General features: G+C 41.6%; 1 protein-coding gene across 1 annotated transcript in view; it reads left to right on the top strand.

Moving 5' to 3' along the window:
* Positions 1-16,170, top strand: part of LOC124804817 (serine/threonine-protein kinase RIO2) — a 124,723-nt gene that overhangs the window by 21,945 nt on the left and 86,608 nt on the right. Inside the window, exons 6-7 of the mRNA XM_047265155.1 lie at positions 12,885-12,977; positions 13,342-14,146. Of these exons, the coding sequence (XP_047121111.1) occupies positions 12,885-12,977; positions 13,342-14,119 (871 nt within the window). The 3' untranslated portion in view covers positions 14,120-14,146. The remainder of the gene's footprint in view (positions 1-12,884; positions 12,978-13,341; positions 14,147-16,170) is intronic.

Below are 16,170 nucleotides of genomic sequence, written 5' to 3'. Positions count from 1 at the left end.
GGCCAGAGGAGTTACTGAAAATACTAGCTGGGGGTCAATAGTTTACTAAAATTAAGTGGATGTATACTTAAATTACCATCAAATCTAGAAATCCAGAAACTCTTTAGAGATACTGTATGGACTGTACAGATATAATAGATTATCTTTGTTTTATGAATATGCTGACCATATTTCAAAGATATTTGGAAGAGATGAGACTATCTTGACAGATGCCAGAAATCTGCAAGCACTCATTGATTTGTCAATCAAGTGGGTTACATTGTTGTCTGGATGAATGTAGTTTTTCCAGCATACTTTCACATATTTCGGTGGTATATGAAGTAAAACTGAGGTAATATCAGCTTCATGCAAAAGCAGTAATCTTCTATCCCCCCTACAACATTTACAGCCATTCCTGTTGAAAGTAACATCAAATGACAAATTCATGCAGTACATTGCTCAGGTAGCTCATCTGTTAAACCTGTTATACAGAAATTATATTAGTTTTAAGGTGGTTACAACTTGCCAGAAGGTTTCATGCAGTTTAAAACGTACCTATGGTCTGCTCCCTGCGTCACAATCTGGCAGAACCCTGATGATACCCATCAGTGTGTCACAGTATGCAATCAGGGTGGTTCAATTGCACAAAAATAATGAAGGCACAGAGCAACTTTTGTACACCTCCAAAACATCAATGGCACAAAGAACTTATTGTTGAATTGTGAATGAATCACTAGCTATTATTCATGGCGTCAAGGACATGGGTGGACAGAGTACTTAATGAAAGTAGCATACATGTCATATCACATCTATTTCTTCCTCCGGCACAGTCTCTACCCCAATGATGGTGTCATTATGTCAGCCATGGAGGACACAATGTCAGGTTATTAGTCCAAAATGCACAGGCCAAGAATTCCAAAGTTCGCCCACCAGTTACATTCAGACATGACCCACATGAAATAAAGTGTGATGACGCGTATACTGGCCAGGTGTGGATTAGGAAATAGAAAGAATGGTCTGGTCTTGTCACACATGCTGCCTGAGTCAATCATCCACCAAATAGCATTTTTCCTCATGGCCAATATTAGAGCACTCATAGGGAAGGGTGCATATTGATTCTGCCAGACCGTTCAAAAGTGCAGTGTTGTTTGTGGTTGATGCTGTCTCCAGTTTCCCATATGTCCTTAGCTACCTCCCTGGCAGTGATCCAGGCCCCTCACAAACAATACTCATGAGAGAGAATATACCATACAATTGTATCAGACAACATCTCTAAGTTTGTGTCATCTGAGTTCAAGAATTTCTGCCAGAGAAACAAAGCATCCTATGTCACCACTGCTCGTTACCAACCGGCATAAATTCAGAAGTAGAGTGGGTGGTAATCACATTATTTGAAAACTCTTGTGGCAAAGACAGTGCAGACTCAGTCTCCCATGGATGCTTTAATGAGCATCCTCATGCTCTAATGGTCACCCACTATCACAGGTTACAGTCCAGCAGAACTGCCACATGGGCACTGGTACTGTTTGCTGCTGGGTAATCCTGAGCACCCAGAGCTCGTGGCTAACACCATATTACCCTGCAGGCTCTCATGTAATGGTTTTGCAAGTTCAACCACATCCTCGGATGGACTGTAGGCATTGTAATAGGCTATCAGGGGCATCAGTTATTCTAAGGTGTGGCAGGCCAAAACAAACTGGTTTGCCCATATAGCAAACTGCAGCTGCGACTACAGAAAACCGGCGTACCACCCGAGAGCCACGTGAACCCTCTGATCGCCCCATGATTGGCTGCTGCCTCCTCCAGACCCCTCTCACCCCCACCCAGACCCCCCACCCTCTGCTTCAGCCAGCCGTCATTCCTGCCTCCATGTGTACATTGCCATAACCTACATTTTTATGCTCATCCAGCAGTATCACTACAATCCAAATGAGACAAGCATACAGAGGTTGTGTCACACACAATTTCGACCTTCACCTCCTCAGACTGAAACAGAGATGAGCTCATGAAGGCCCCAGCAGAGACTGCCCAGAAAATGCAACTGTGTTTAAGTGAGACTGATATCATCACACCCCATGGTGGCAGAGCTGCTGGCTGTTACAAACATCTTCCACACTTCCACATCAAATACATTCCCAGCATTACCAGTTAAAGGGAATTAGGAATAATGTACACTCATCCCACAGCAAGACGAAACAGAGATCTACCGCTGGGTGATATTGGTACTCTCAGTGTAGAGCATATTGCTGGGAGGCAGAGCCTGACAGAGGCCGTATGTGGCACTAGAGGCCACTGCAGATGCTGACTGCTGGACAAGCCCTCTGGCATGAAGCATTGTACAGTCTCCTCGAGTGTTTCCTTGAGTAGATCACTCTACTATATGAAGCTGAAGCTGTAAGGTGCCATACAAGGCAATTGTTGACTACCTCACTGTGTAGTTCGATTTCTCTTTGGATGGCCCATATACTGCTGCATACCTGCTTTGCTGCGTTTATGGAATCGTCAGTACACAACTTCTGTGACGACGTACGCCTCCATCTCTGGCTGGGTAAAAACTCTGAATGTAACCTTTACGTTGTGGACTCAAACACAAGCACCCCTTGTGGGCTCACCTTTGCCACATCTAGCAGACATAATTTGTTTTTATTTTGTGGGATACAAAATACTCGATAGATGAATTTCTGACTATACGTTGTTGTTGTGGTTTTCAGTCCTGAGACTGGTTTGATGCAGCTCTCCATGCTACTCTATTATGTGCAAGTTTCTTCATCTCCCAGTACTTACTGCAACCTACATCCTTCTGAATCTGCTTAGCATATTCATCTCTTGGTCTCCCTCTGTGATTTTTACCCTCCACGCTGCCCTCCAATGCTAAATTTGTGATCCCTTGATGCCTAAGAACGTTATACCAACCAGTCCCTTCTTCTTGTCAAGTTGTGCCACAAACTCCTATTCTCCCCAGTTCTATTCAATACCACCTCATTAGTTATGTGATCTACCCATCTAATCTTCAGCATTCTTCTGTAGCACCACATTTCGAAAGCTTCTATTCTCTTCTTGTCCAAACTATTTATCATCTATGTTTCACTTCCACACATGGCTACACTTCATACAAATACTTTCAGAAACGACTTCCTGACACTTAAATCTATACTCAATGTTAACAAATTTTTCTTCTTCAGAAACGCTTTCCTTGTCATTGCCAGTCTACATTTTATATCCTGTTTATTTCGACCATCATCAGTTATTTTGCTCCCCAAGTAGCAAAACTCCTTTACTACTTTAAGTGTCTCATTTCCTAATCTAATTCCCTCAGCATCACCCGTCTTAATTCGACTACATTCCATTATCCTCGTTTTCCTTCTGTTGATGTTCATCTTATATCCTCCTTTCAAGACACTATCCATTCCGTTCAACTGCTCTTCCTAGTCTTATGCTGTCTCTGACAGAATTACAATGTCATTGGCGAACCTCAAAGCTTTTGTCTCTTCTCCATGGATTTTAATACCTACTCCGAATTTTTCTTTTGTTTCCTTTACTGCTTGCTCAATATACAGATTGAATAACATCGGGGATAGGCTACAACCCTGTCTCACTCCCTTCCCAATCACTGCTTCCCTTCAAGCCCCTCCACTCTTATAACTGCCATCTGGTTCTGTACAAATTGTAAATAGCCTTTCGCTCCCTGTATTTTACCCCTGCCACCTTCAGAATTTGAAAGAGAATATTCCAGTCAACATTGTCAAAAGCTTTCTCTAAGTCTACAAATGCTAGAAACGTAGGTTTGCCTTTCCTTAATCTTTCTTCTAAAATAAGTTGTAAGGTCAGTATTGCCTCACGTGTTCCAATATTTCTACAGAATCCAAACTGATCTTCCACAAGGTCGGCTTCTACCAGTTTTTCCATTCTTCTGTAAAGAGTTCATGTTAGCATTTTGCAGCTGTGACTTATTATACATATAGTTCGGTAGTTTTCCCATCTGTCAACACCTACTTTCTTTGGGATTGGAATTATTTTATGCTTCTTGAAGTCTGAAGGAATTCTGCCTGTCTCATACATCTTGCTCACCAGATGGTAGAGTTTTGTCAGGACTGGCTCTCCCAAGGCTGTCAGTAGTTCTAATGGAATGTTGTCTGCTCCCGGGGCCTTGTTTCGACTCAGGTCTTTCAGTGCTCTGTCAAACTCTTCACGCAGTATCGTATCTCCCATTTCATCTTCATCTACATCCTCTTCCATTTCCATAATATTGTCCTCAAGTATATTGCCTTGTATAGACCCTCTGTATACTCCTTCCACCTTTCTGCTTTCTCTTCTTTGCTTAGAACTGGGTTTCATCTGAGCTCTTGATATTCATACAAGTGGTTCTCTGATCTCCAAAGGTCTCTTTAATTTTCGTGTAGGCAGTATCTATCTTACCCCTAGTGAGATAAGCATCTACATCCTTACATTTGTCCTCTAGCCATCCCTGCTTAGCCATTTTACACTTCCTGTCGATCTCATTTTTGAGACGTTTGTATTCCTTTTTGCCTGCTTCATTTACTGCATTTTTACATTTTCTCCTTTCATCAGTTAAATTCAATATTTCTTCTGTTACCCAGTGATTTCTACTAACCCTCATCTTTTTACCTACTTGATCATCTGCTGCCTTCACTACTTCATCCCTCATAGCTACCCATTCTTCTTCTACTGTATTTCTTTCCCCCATTCCTGTCAATTGTTCCCTTATGCTCTCCCTGAAACTCTGCACAACCTCTGGTTTAGTCAGTTTATCCAGGTCCCATCTCCTTAAATTCCCACCTTTTTGCAGTTTCTTCAGTTTTAATGTACAGTTCATAACCAATAGATTGTGGTCAGAGTCCACATCTGCCCCTGGAAATGTCTTACAATTTAAAACCTGGTTCCTAAATCTGTCTTACCGTTATGTAATCTATCTGATACCTTTTAGTATATCCAGGGTTCTTCCATGTATACAACCTTCTTTTATTATTCTTGAAACAAGTGTTAGCTATGAGTAAGTTATGCTCTGTGCAAAATTCTACCAGGCGGCTTCCTCTTTCATTTCTTAGCCCCAATCCATATTCATCTACTATGTTTCCTTCTCTCCCTTTTCCTACTCTCGAATTCCAATCACCCATGACTATTAAATTTTCATCTCCCTTCACCACCTGAATAATTTCTTTTATCTCATCATACATTTCATCAATTTCATCATCATCATCATCATCTGCAGAGCTAGTTGGCATATAAACTTGTACAACTGTAGTAGGCATGGGCTTCATGTCTATCTTGGCCACAATAATGCGTTCACTATGCTGTTTGTAGTAGCTTACCCACGTTCCTATTTTCCTATTCATTATTAAACCTACTTCAGCATTACCCCTATTTGATTTTGTATTTATAACCCTGTATTCACCTGACCAGAAGTCTTGTTCCTCCTGCCACTGAACTTCACCAATTCCCACTATATCTAACTTAAACCTATCCATTTCCCTTTTAAATTTTCTAACCTACCTGCCTGATTAAGGGATCTGACATTCCATGCTCCAATGCGTAGAACGCCAGTTTTCTTTCTCCTGATAACGACGTCCTCTTGAGTAGTCCACGCCCGGAGATCTGAGTGGGGGACTATTTTACCTCTGGAATATTATACGCAAGAGGACACCATCATCATTTAACCATACAGTAAAGCTGCATACCCTCAGGAAAAATTACGGCTGCAGTTTCCCCTTCCTTTCAGCCATTTGCAGTACCAGCACAGCAAGGCTGTTTTGGTTAGTGTTACAAGGCCAGATAAGTCAATCATCAAGACTGTTGCCCCTGCAACTACTGGAAAGGCTGCTGCCCCTCTTCAGGAACCACACGTTTGTCTGGTCTCTCTACAGATGCCCCTCCGTTGTGGTTACACCTACAGTACGGCCATCTGTATCGCTGAGGCATGCAAGCCTCCCCACCAACGGCAAGGTCCATGGTTCATGGGGGGGCATCTGACTATATAGCATCTGTATATGGTTGGGCAACATTTATCAAATGTTGTTGTAGATTAAGGTTAAAAAATAGCTATGAATTTGCCAAAAAATGAAATTGGACTGAGTAAGTTACCTTGTCGTTTATCTTGTTGGCACTTTTTCTAAAGTTTCCAATACTTTAATTTTTTGGTATGTATTTAACTGCACTTTAAAGACTAAAATGCTGTTGATATTGGCACTCTCCTGCATGGATGGACTGATTAAGCCAGTGGACTGTTTATGACACTGAATCTGTATTAAGCAAAAGTTTTTTCAAATAGGTGTATAACCATAATGCTCACATGGTTATCTTGACTATAGAACATCGTATTCCAGTTGAGCTAGTGCTCGAGTCTTAATCACCCATTTCCTCCTTCCCTCTTCCAATTGTTTTCTCAGTTCTGTCTTCCTTTGCATGAACAGAATGTACATAGTCTCATTAACAGGGAAACTAAATTTGGGGGGGGGGGGGGGGGGGCGGCAGCTTTAAACAGGGCATTCCATAAGGATCAGGACATGGATTGTTACTGTATTTGGCACTCACAAATGACTTACTAAATATATATAACAACGAAAATAACCAGTTTTGGCACAACATAATGTAACGTGGTAGAAAAAAAAAATAAAATAGAAAAGTCTGTCCTTACCGGGGGTTCTCGGTGACTTTCCGAACTCTACCTGTTTTCCCAAACTTCTTCAGTCCTTTTCCTGCACCCCTCTTTCTTCCCCTTCAACCCTTATGCCAGGAGGAGGAGTCACTGTCTCTGAAAGCTTTCATAAGTAAAACTTTTTTCTTTTTTATATGTGTGTTCACCTTCAGCCACTTCGTGAGTAGATTTTTTATCTATCCAATTAAATTATTAAACATGTAGGAGAACTCTTATGGAATTGTTAAGTTTGCTAGTAACATAAGGAAACCTTGTCGGTCCAAAAAGTTTCAAGACTGGAGTAATAAAAAACAGAAGTTAAGATGGTGATTGTAATGCTTCAGGTGTTCTAAATAGTCGCTCCCCACTTGAGAACATTGCACAGAATGGTCATATTGTCAGAAAAGTCCTCCTTTGGGATACTGTGCAACTATGGTTACCAAATCACCTGGGTTATCTGGCTTCTACTTGGTTATCAATGTTCTTTCTCAACTCTGGTTACAAATTTAAAAAAGAAAATCCAATTTTTGGACTCCCATGTCAAGTTCTGTGATGTGAAGTGTCATCTGGCAGACTGAAATCAAAACTGGAAGGAAATTGGAAGAGATAAAAGCATAATGAGATTTTCACTCTGCAGCGGAGTGTGCGGTGATATGAAACTTCCTGGCAGATTAAAACTGTGTGCCGGACCGAGACTTGAACTTGGGACCTTTGCCTTTCGCAGGCAAACATCCCCCAGGCTGTGGCTAAGCCATGTCTCCGCAATATCCTTTCCTTCAGGAGTGCTAGTTCCGCAGGGTTCGCAGGAGAGCTTCTGTAAAGTTTGGAAGGTAGGAGACGAGGTACTGGCAAAAGTAAAGCTATGAGGACGATGCGTGAGTCGTGCTTGGGTAGCTCAGTTGGTAGAGCACTTGCCCGCGAAAGGCAAAGGTCCTGAGTTTGAGTCTCAGTCCGGCACACAGTTTTAATCTGCCAGAAAGTTTCAGATAAAAGGATGTTGGCAACAATTCTGGCACTCATTGATTGTTGTGACATGATGCCTTGCTCTTACACTTAGCTACTATGGAGTAACTTTTGTGCTTTCCTGCACAAAAGTAAGTTGGAATTTAACATGTATGTGTTCGACGTTCATCTTAACTTGTTACTTAAAGCTTGACTGTTTGTGCCTTCATTTTATAATTAATGGAATCTAGGTATTGATGGCTCCAGTATCAATCTGATTCTGTATACATAGAGTGTGTAGGGTCATGGCAGTAATGAGATGCTGAAACTGACTGTCTAAATAAAATAACTTCTAGGATTGATCCTTCATGTAAATATATACTTTGTTGTTTTGTGCTAAGTTCGTATTGATATAAAATCACCCATGATGAATTTTTCCAGGAAATTTTTTTTGCATCCACATGTCATTTTTGTTGGAGACTCAAGGTGTGTGGGACAAACTTTGTGCGTGCACACACACACACACACACACACACACACACACACACACACACTCACTCACTTTTCTCTTCTTCAAAATGTTCTGAAGAATATCTTAAATCTTGATGTTGCGATTTGTTACTTAACAACTTTAACACATTATGGCCACATGTCCCCTACTTAACACTGCCTACTCACAACCAACTGGTCGAATGTGCATCTGTTGTTTACAGTTGTTAATTCAAGTTGCCACAGTTAATTACTGCACTAATGTCGCTTATATGCCAGGAAAAAATAAGTGTCGGAACTTTTTGGACGGGCAGTTATTACTCAAGAACCTAGCAAAACACACATAGCCAAGATATCAATTGATCAGGATTATATGATACGCTGTAGAAAATTTAGACATAAAAACTCCAATCTCTAAATGAAATCACATGTCTAAAATTTGTAAGACAGTGGGTACTGAAGTATGTGTTCCATTGTTGGTGTTGGGCTTGTTGAGATTCCCAATTTCTTGAATTGTTGCATGAAAGCTTGTTGAATACCTGTGTACGACAGTGTATTAACACCACTCTGAATTCTAGAGATGGATACAAAATCTATTTGAAAATTACTTTTGTGTCTTCTGTTATGGTTGTTAGATGACAGTTAAGATGAAACTGATTTTTGTCACCAACAAAAATCGTTGAGTAAATATACAGGTAAGTTGTGTAAGAATTCAGAGATCCTTAACAATGACTTTGAAAGATAGGCAGTTATCTGGTTTACACAGTATTCTTACTGCTTACTTTCATTGATTAAATACTTTATTTACTTTAGGTGCTCTGCCCCAAAAGAGTATCACATATATTTGCTATGTAAACTTTAGTCAGTTTATCATAAGAGTTTACTTTCCTGTTGGCCCAGTTTCTTCATTCTCTTGGACCTCAACTTTCTTTCTTTGTCTGAAATTACCCTTCCCATTGTTTGTCTTGGTTTTTTTGTCTTTGATTTTATTGACTTTTGTCTTTTTTTTTTAAATATCCTGTTGTAATTGGTAGTTCTTTTATACCTTCCGTGATTTTCATAACCTGTTTCGCCATTATTCTTCAGGCGGTTCTCTTTCCTGGTATCCTCATTAGGTTTTCGAAGAAGGAAATGGGTTTCTTCCTTATTGTCCTAGTTTCTGGTTTAATTTCTGTGTAGACTGTTAATTAGAAGCTAGTCTCAAGAGTCCACTTTTTTGGTGTTTTCATGTTTATCCATGTTCTGATTATTGTTCTTTTTGTCTTGAGAATTGCGTCTATTTCTGAAGTGTTAATTGTTTAGAAAGCAGTTTCACTTACATACTTTTTTTGCTTGTATAACTAATTTGTTGTGCTTTAATGTTGTGACTGTTGAGAGGCATTTTTGTTTTTGTATTCTTGATGACATATTGTGATTTTGTCAGTTTTTTAAATTCTGTCTAATCACAAAGGTTTTCTATTGAGTTTAGGTATTATGACTTCTCCAACATATTTAAATTTGTTTAAAATTTTGATCTCCTGTTACATTTTGATTTTTTTTACAAGGGGTGGGCCTGTTAACAAAGGGTATTTCTGATTTTTCAAAGGATTTTCTAAGGCAGTTTTCTACAAGATCTCCTGCAGTTATTAAATATGTTGTCTAGTTTCCTGAGTGGCGTTGGACTGGAAAACAAGGTCATCAGTGATTCCCAGGCAGTTAACTTTGTGTTGTCATTGGGTCTTACAATTTTGATATTCTTGAAGTTAACCTTGTCCCATTCTCTCACTACGTATTTCAATGGACAGTTGAACATCAGTGATGATCTATAGTCTCCTAAATTTGTTTGTGTCGGGAATTATTCAGAAAGTACTTGATAAAATCTATTATAAACTTCAGGATCTTATTTTATCTTGCTCTTTTGTTAAATTTGAGGTCTATGTGAAGCTAATTCTTATATGTAATGACCAAAGATGAACTGGCACTATCACTTGTAGTACCTGTAGATTATCTAATACATGATGTGTTAATTGGTAAATCACGTGGGTGCTTTCACATGTGGCTCTGCCTTTGATCATGTACACCTTCCGGGTTACAGGACTGGAGTAGGAACAGCCGTGGGTACCAGGATGGCCCCCTCGTACGCCAACCTATTTATGGGTCACTTAGAGGAAGCCTTCTTGGTTACCCAGGCCTGCCAACCTAAAGTTTGGTACAAATTTGTTGATGACATCTTCATGATCTGGACTCACAGTGAAGAACTACTCCAGAATTTCCTCTCCAACCTCAACCCTTTTCGTTCCATCAGATTCACCTGGTCCTACTCCAAATCCCATGCCACTTTCCTCAACATTGACCTCCGTCTGTCCAGTGGTCAGCTTCACACATCCGTCCTCATCAAACCCACCAACAAGCAACAGTACCTCCATTATGATAGCTGCCACCCATTCCATATCAAACCGTCCCTTCCCTACAGCTTAGGTCTTCGTGGCAAACGAATCTGCTCCAGTCCTGAATCCCTGAACCATTACACCAATAACCTGAAATCAGCTTTCGCATCCCGCAACTACACTTCTGACCTGTTACAGAAGCAAATAACCAGAGCCACTTCCTCATCCCCTCAAACCCAGAACCTCCCACAGAAGAATCAGAAAAGTGCACCACTTGTGACAGGATACTTTCTGGGACTGGATCAGACTCTGAATGTGGCTCTCCGGCAGGGATACAACTTCCTCAAATCCTGCCCTGAAATAAGATCCATCCTTCATGAAATCCTCCCCACTCCACCAAGAGTATCTTTCCGCTGTCCACCTAACCTTCGTAACCTCTTGGTCCATCCCTATGAAATCCCCAAACCACCTTCCCTACCCTCTGGCTCCTACCCGTGTAACCGCCCCTGGTGTAGAACCTATCCCATGCACCCCCCACCCACCTCACCTACTCCAGTCCTGTAACCCGGAAGGTGTACACGATCAAATGCAGATTCATGTGTGAAAGCACCCACATGATCTGTTAATGTACACAATACACATATACCATCATGCACACATTTTCTCAGTGTTGACAAGCTGCTATCATATTTCACCTTCTAGGAATGTGACGCCCGGTTTTGCACAATTTCATAGAACTGCATTTAAATTATTTTGTCACCATTCATTTCATGTCAGTGAATTTAATTCTGTCGACAAATACATCCCATAGTGACTGTCAATATTCCTTAGAAGATTTTTAAGTAGAAATTCTTTTCATTCACTCACACATGATGTTCTGTAAATCAAATGCTATGTCCATAAATGAAATATTTTGTACCCTCTGAGCCTTTGGGTCTGAGTGATATGACCTGACCCTCCTTTTTAACCTCCCTGAATCTATCATTCCTTTCTTTTTGAGGAAGGAACTAACAGTTGCAAAAACTAAGCTAGTGTTTTTATATGTGCCTGTTGGCAGCACCTAGAATTTCACCTCCTTAAACTAATGACTGGGCACCCATTCTGTCTCCTTGTAATTATGTGAAACTAAAGATTTATATTTTCTTCAAAAAATAATATTCATTCTTAAGTAGGCCTGTGTAATGAAATAAGTATAGAAACTTAAAAATAGTTTGTTATAACCAGTGGAAAATAAATCTAGCAGCCCAAGAATTATGGGCAACAACAAATACTCTAGAGCAGGCTCGTCCAAACTGTACCCCTGGGGCGCCAGTTCCCGCGATCGCCCCCCCGGCGAATTTGTGTGCTGCTGCAGTGGCCGAGCCGTGCCGCTTAGCTGGCCGTGCGGACTGCCCGAACGCCAGCCGGCAGATATATTTGTTCGTCCGTTTTCCCTTCGGACAGAGGATGTCTCACAAGTGCTTCAACTAGAGCTGATTGACCTACAGTGCCATATCCGCCTGAAGGACCGCTTTCTTATGTGTAAAACTTTGGATGACTTTTACAGCTGTCTTCCACGAGAGAAATATCCTCTTTTGCACAAGCACGCGGCCAAACTTCTCTCAATGTTTGGTTCCACGTATATTTGTGAGCGCTTTTTCTCTCTTTTAAAGCTTGCTAAAACTAAGAACCGTTAATTCCTTGGTGATAAAAATATGACCAATTATTTGAGGTTAGCAGTCTCACGGAATATTGTACCAAGCCTAGACAAAATCGTTTCCTCGAAAAAGAAAAACATGTAAAATGTTAAGTGTCTTCTTTAACAATGTTGGCTGTAAGAATTAAAGAGCTTTATATTCTTAATTCTATTTTAATAAATTTTCAAACTTGGTCAGTTAAAATTATTACGTACAAAACAGCAAACTAAGGAACCGATTTCTAAACTCTGAAAAGGGATACAAAAAATTGTAGCACGAAGTATAACAAAAAATACTTACTTGCAACTACTAACAGTAACAATGAGACTCTATATCCCTTACATAATATTAGTTCTAAAATAGAATATTTTGCTTACGTTAGATCTGACCGCGGGACAGTCCAGCGCAGAGCAGTGGTGTGCGGTCTCACTCGACCTGCAGCTCTCTCTCTCTCTCTCTCTCTCTCTCTCTCTCTCTCTCTCTCTCTCTATGCCGACACTACTAGCGACACACAGTCGCGGACGGGGCGCTGAACTACACTGTCTTGCGACCGCGGGGCGCAGGCGCGCCCGCCGGACGCAATTCTTGGATGAGCCTGCTCTAGAGGTTGGTCATGACCAAACAGCAAACACAGTAACAACACAGTGTATTGCTTACTTTAGTGGTTGATGTTACTGTGTTACATTGTTTACAGGGGTGTGTAAAATGTCAGTGGATTGTAATTTGTTAATGAAGCATTAGCAACAGGTTTTATAAAGTAAATTTTGTCTTTGTGAACAGGTTCTTTAACAGAGATGTCAACTGTGTCCGTGATTTTTTCCGAAGGCGATTTGGATATGAAAGTACGCTGTATCCATCATTCAGTGATATCATGTAAGAGATGTTTCTTGATATTTACTTTTTATATTACTTCATATATCAGAAATAAAATGTAGAGTAGACCAGGTGAAGTAGCCAACCCATAATTGTACACCCTCTGAATTGTTAGAAGTTGGATAGTTGATATAACTAGCAACCATTGTAATTTCAGTAAACAAATGTGCTCAAAGCTCTTAAAAGGAGACTAAAGGTGTAATTCCCTTTGTAGCACACTGTGCAGAGGAAAAAAAGGCTACAAACAATTTTTTGTACTGTGTCGTTGTTCAGTCATTCTGTGCACAGTCTTCGATGAAATTGTCACTAATTGAACATTAAATCCTAATCTTCCTTTTTCTCATAAACGTTCTCTCTCTTCCAGGAGAGAAGATACTTTGGATGTTGAGGTCCTTGCCAGTGGTTTTACACGGCAGATGGACAAATATCTCAACATTGAAATGGGCATTGAGGAAGATGACAGAACTGGTGACCTTGAGGATGACAGCAGTAGTGTAAATGTGGATGAACTGAGACAAGAAGTAGAAAATTTAGTACAAGAGGGATCATCTCAGATGTCTGACAAACAGAGAAACGTAACAGAAGCTCAGACTGTGTACAGCTTGTCTGAAAGAGATGTCAAGGTAGAAAGTATTAGCACATGTGATGAAAGGACTGGGAATCAGGGTTCAGTAAGTGAATGTAGTTGTGTTGACGCAAAGCAGCAACATACAGAGGAGGGTGGAAATGAACACCTGCAGAAATGTGAAGAAAATTATGAAAAATTGTGCCAGAACACTGCAGAGCAATTATCTAGGGTCATTAAATTTAAAGATGAAATTGAAGAGCATGATAAGGAGAATTGTGAAGGCAGTGCCATGGGCCTTTCTCACAGTGATTATAGTGATGATGATAACACAAGGGACTGTAACAGTGTAACGACAGGCTCATTTGACACTCGTAGCTTCCGCAGTACGTCCACTGCTGCAACAATTGCTCCACAGGCCATCCAAAGTCGTGTAAAGAAGTCATTGATGAAACGAGAAGCAGTGCTGGCTCGTCACAGAATGCGCGTGAAGGGGGAAGCAAGTGCTGTGACGCGTGCCCGCAGGGACAACAATGATACCATCAAGCAGTCAACTGGAATATGGGGCTGGGCGTAATATTCCTTAGCAGGCAGAACTCAAGAGGTGAGTGTGTTTAATGTGTCAAGTCAAATTATGCAGTAGAGAGTAGTGTAAGAGGGACTGAATGGTTCAGTCATTTAGATCCAGTCCCCTCCCCCATTGTGTGTGTTGCATGGGCCTCAAGCTATTGCAGCCTTTCTTCTCTCCTTAGCTGCATTCCCTTCCCCACTACTCCTCCTCCTCCTCCTCCTCCTCCTCATCCTCATCCTGCCCCCCTCCCACCCCCCTTCTCCCTTGGTGTTTTCCTTTATGATGATCCAGCTATTTCCTTAGTTCCGCTATTCTTTTTTGGTCTTGTGTCATATGTTTCCACTCTCATTTTTTTATTATTGGCTTTTTCTGGTACCCCTTGGAGTTTGACATCCATTTATAAATTTTGTTTCAGTGGTGTGAACCATTTGGGGAAGAGCTCCCTCCCTAGCTTCTCTGGCATATGTTTCTCTCTCCCCCTTTCTTCCCCACTAGATCACAAGCACATGTAGCCAGTTTGTGGGGTGGGGCTGTTAAGTATGACAACACAGGCATGATATTTTACTACCTGAGCTGCCACCACCTCGTATACGCTGAGGCTTGGGGCTTTGGAACTCCCAGCAATGACACCCGTGTCTGGCGACCTTTGCCACAGTGCAGTGGCGTCCATAGAGTGAGACTCTGATCAGAGTGGGTGGTACAAGGCTGTCTGCTCTGCACATGAAGTGTGCTAAGCTCCATATCTCTGGTCGCTCTTCCGTGGCCGCCTCTTGAGACAGGAATGGTTCTCTCTCTGCTCCTGCTTTTGCTTCCTCAGACTACTACTGCCTGGCCACCCCATGGGAGAAGGTCCAGGCCCACCAGCTCAGGGCGAAACCCTTTCCCTGTTACTTGGTTTGTTCCAGGCAAGATGGGGAGACTTTTGCTGCTATCAAACTGCTCTTCTTTCGTAGAATGTACCAAAGATAAGTTTGGTAAAGTTGGCTGACTTACTAATGTGCGAAGTGGTTCCCTACTGATTAAGACCTCTTCTCTCAGTCAGCCCTTTTGTGCACTTAGGAGACATGTTCCTTTACACCACAAACCAACCAACCAACCTGGTGAACATTATTCCTCAATGGTCCTTACATAAGACTCAGGGCATTATTTTCCTCCTTCTTCAACCTAACAAGTAACTCTGGACTAATCTGGCATGATGTAGCATTCATTTTGTCCAGTGAGTCCAGATAGGTCCTAAGGGCAATAACATTGATACTGGTGCTTTCATCCTGGCTTTTGAAGGGTGCTCTTCATGACAAAATCAAAGTTACAGTTTACCGTTGCTGTGTGGAGCACTATATCCCACCTCCAGTGTCTCCAATTTGGTCACATATCTTCGGGATGGGAGGCGAATCCTATTTGCGGGGACTGCAGCTGCTCTCTCCATGTGGCGAGTCCTTGCACACCACCGTCCAAGTGTGTGAACTGTTCTAGTCCACATTTTCCTCACTCACAGAATTGCTTGATCTCTAGAAAAGAAAGGAAGCTCCAGGAATTCAAAACTCTCGACCTTGTTGCCTACTCTGAGGCCCAACATAAATTTGATTGTCTCTGCCTGATATCTTTGATGTCTATTGCCTCCTCCCCCTCTCCCTCCCCTTTCCTCCTCCCTGGTGGTTCCGATTCCCTCCCCTTATGGAACCAATCCTTCTCCTCAGCTGCAGAAGAGACTCTCTTCTCTAGCACCCATGGGGATGGGGCTCCCTCGAGGAACCTCCCACCTTCAGGATAAGAAGCCTCCAATGGAACTGTAATGGTTTATATTGGCACCTTCCAGAATTGCAGCCTCTTATTTCTCTCTACTCTGTAGCTTGTGTTGTGTTTGAGGAATCTCGTTTTGTGGGTACTCATTCACTGACTCTTTTTGGTTTCTAAGCAGTCTGTTGGAGCCAGGTTGGCCCTTTGCGAGCCTCCCGTGGTGTCGTACTTTGGTCCACATGGACATTGTTAGTTCCTGGTTTCCTCTTCATACTGCACTGAAAGCGATGGCTGTTCGGGTCCATTTAGACTCTGTGATA

Source organism: Schistocerca piceifrons, chromosome 7 (genome assembly GCF_021461385.2).
Source record: "Schistocerca piceifrons isolate TAMUIC-IGC-003096 chromosome 7, iqSchPice1.1, whole genome shotgun sequence".
NCBI classification, from domain to species: Eukaryota; Metazoa; Arthropoda; class Insecta; order Orthoptera; family Acrididae; genus Schistocerca; species Schistocerca piceifrons.
The sequence above is the reverse complement of the archived record's forward strand: the minus strand, read 5'-3'. Positions and strand labels throughout refer to the sequence as shown.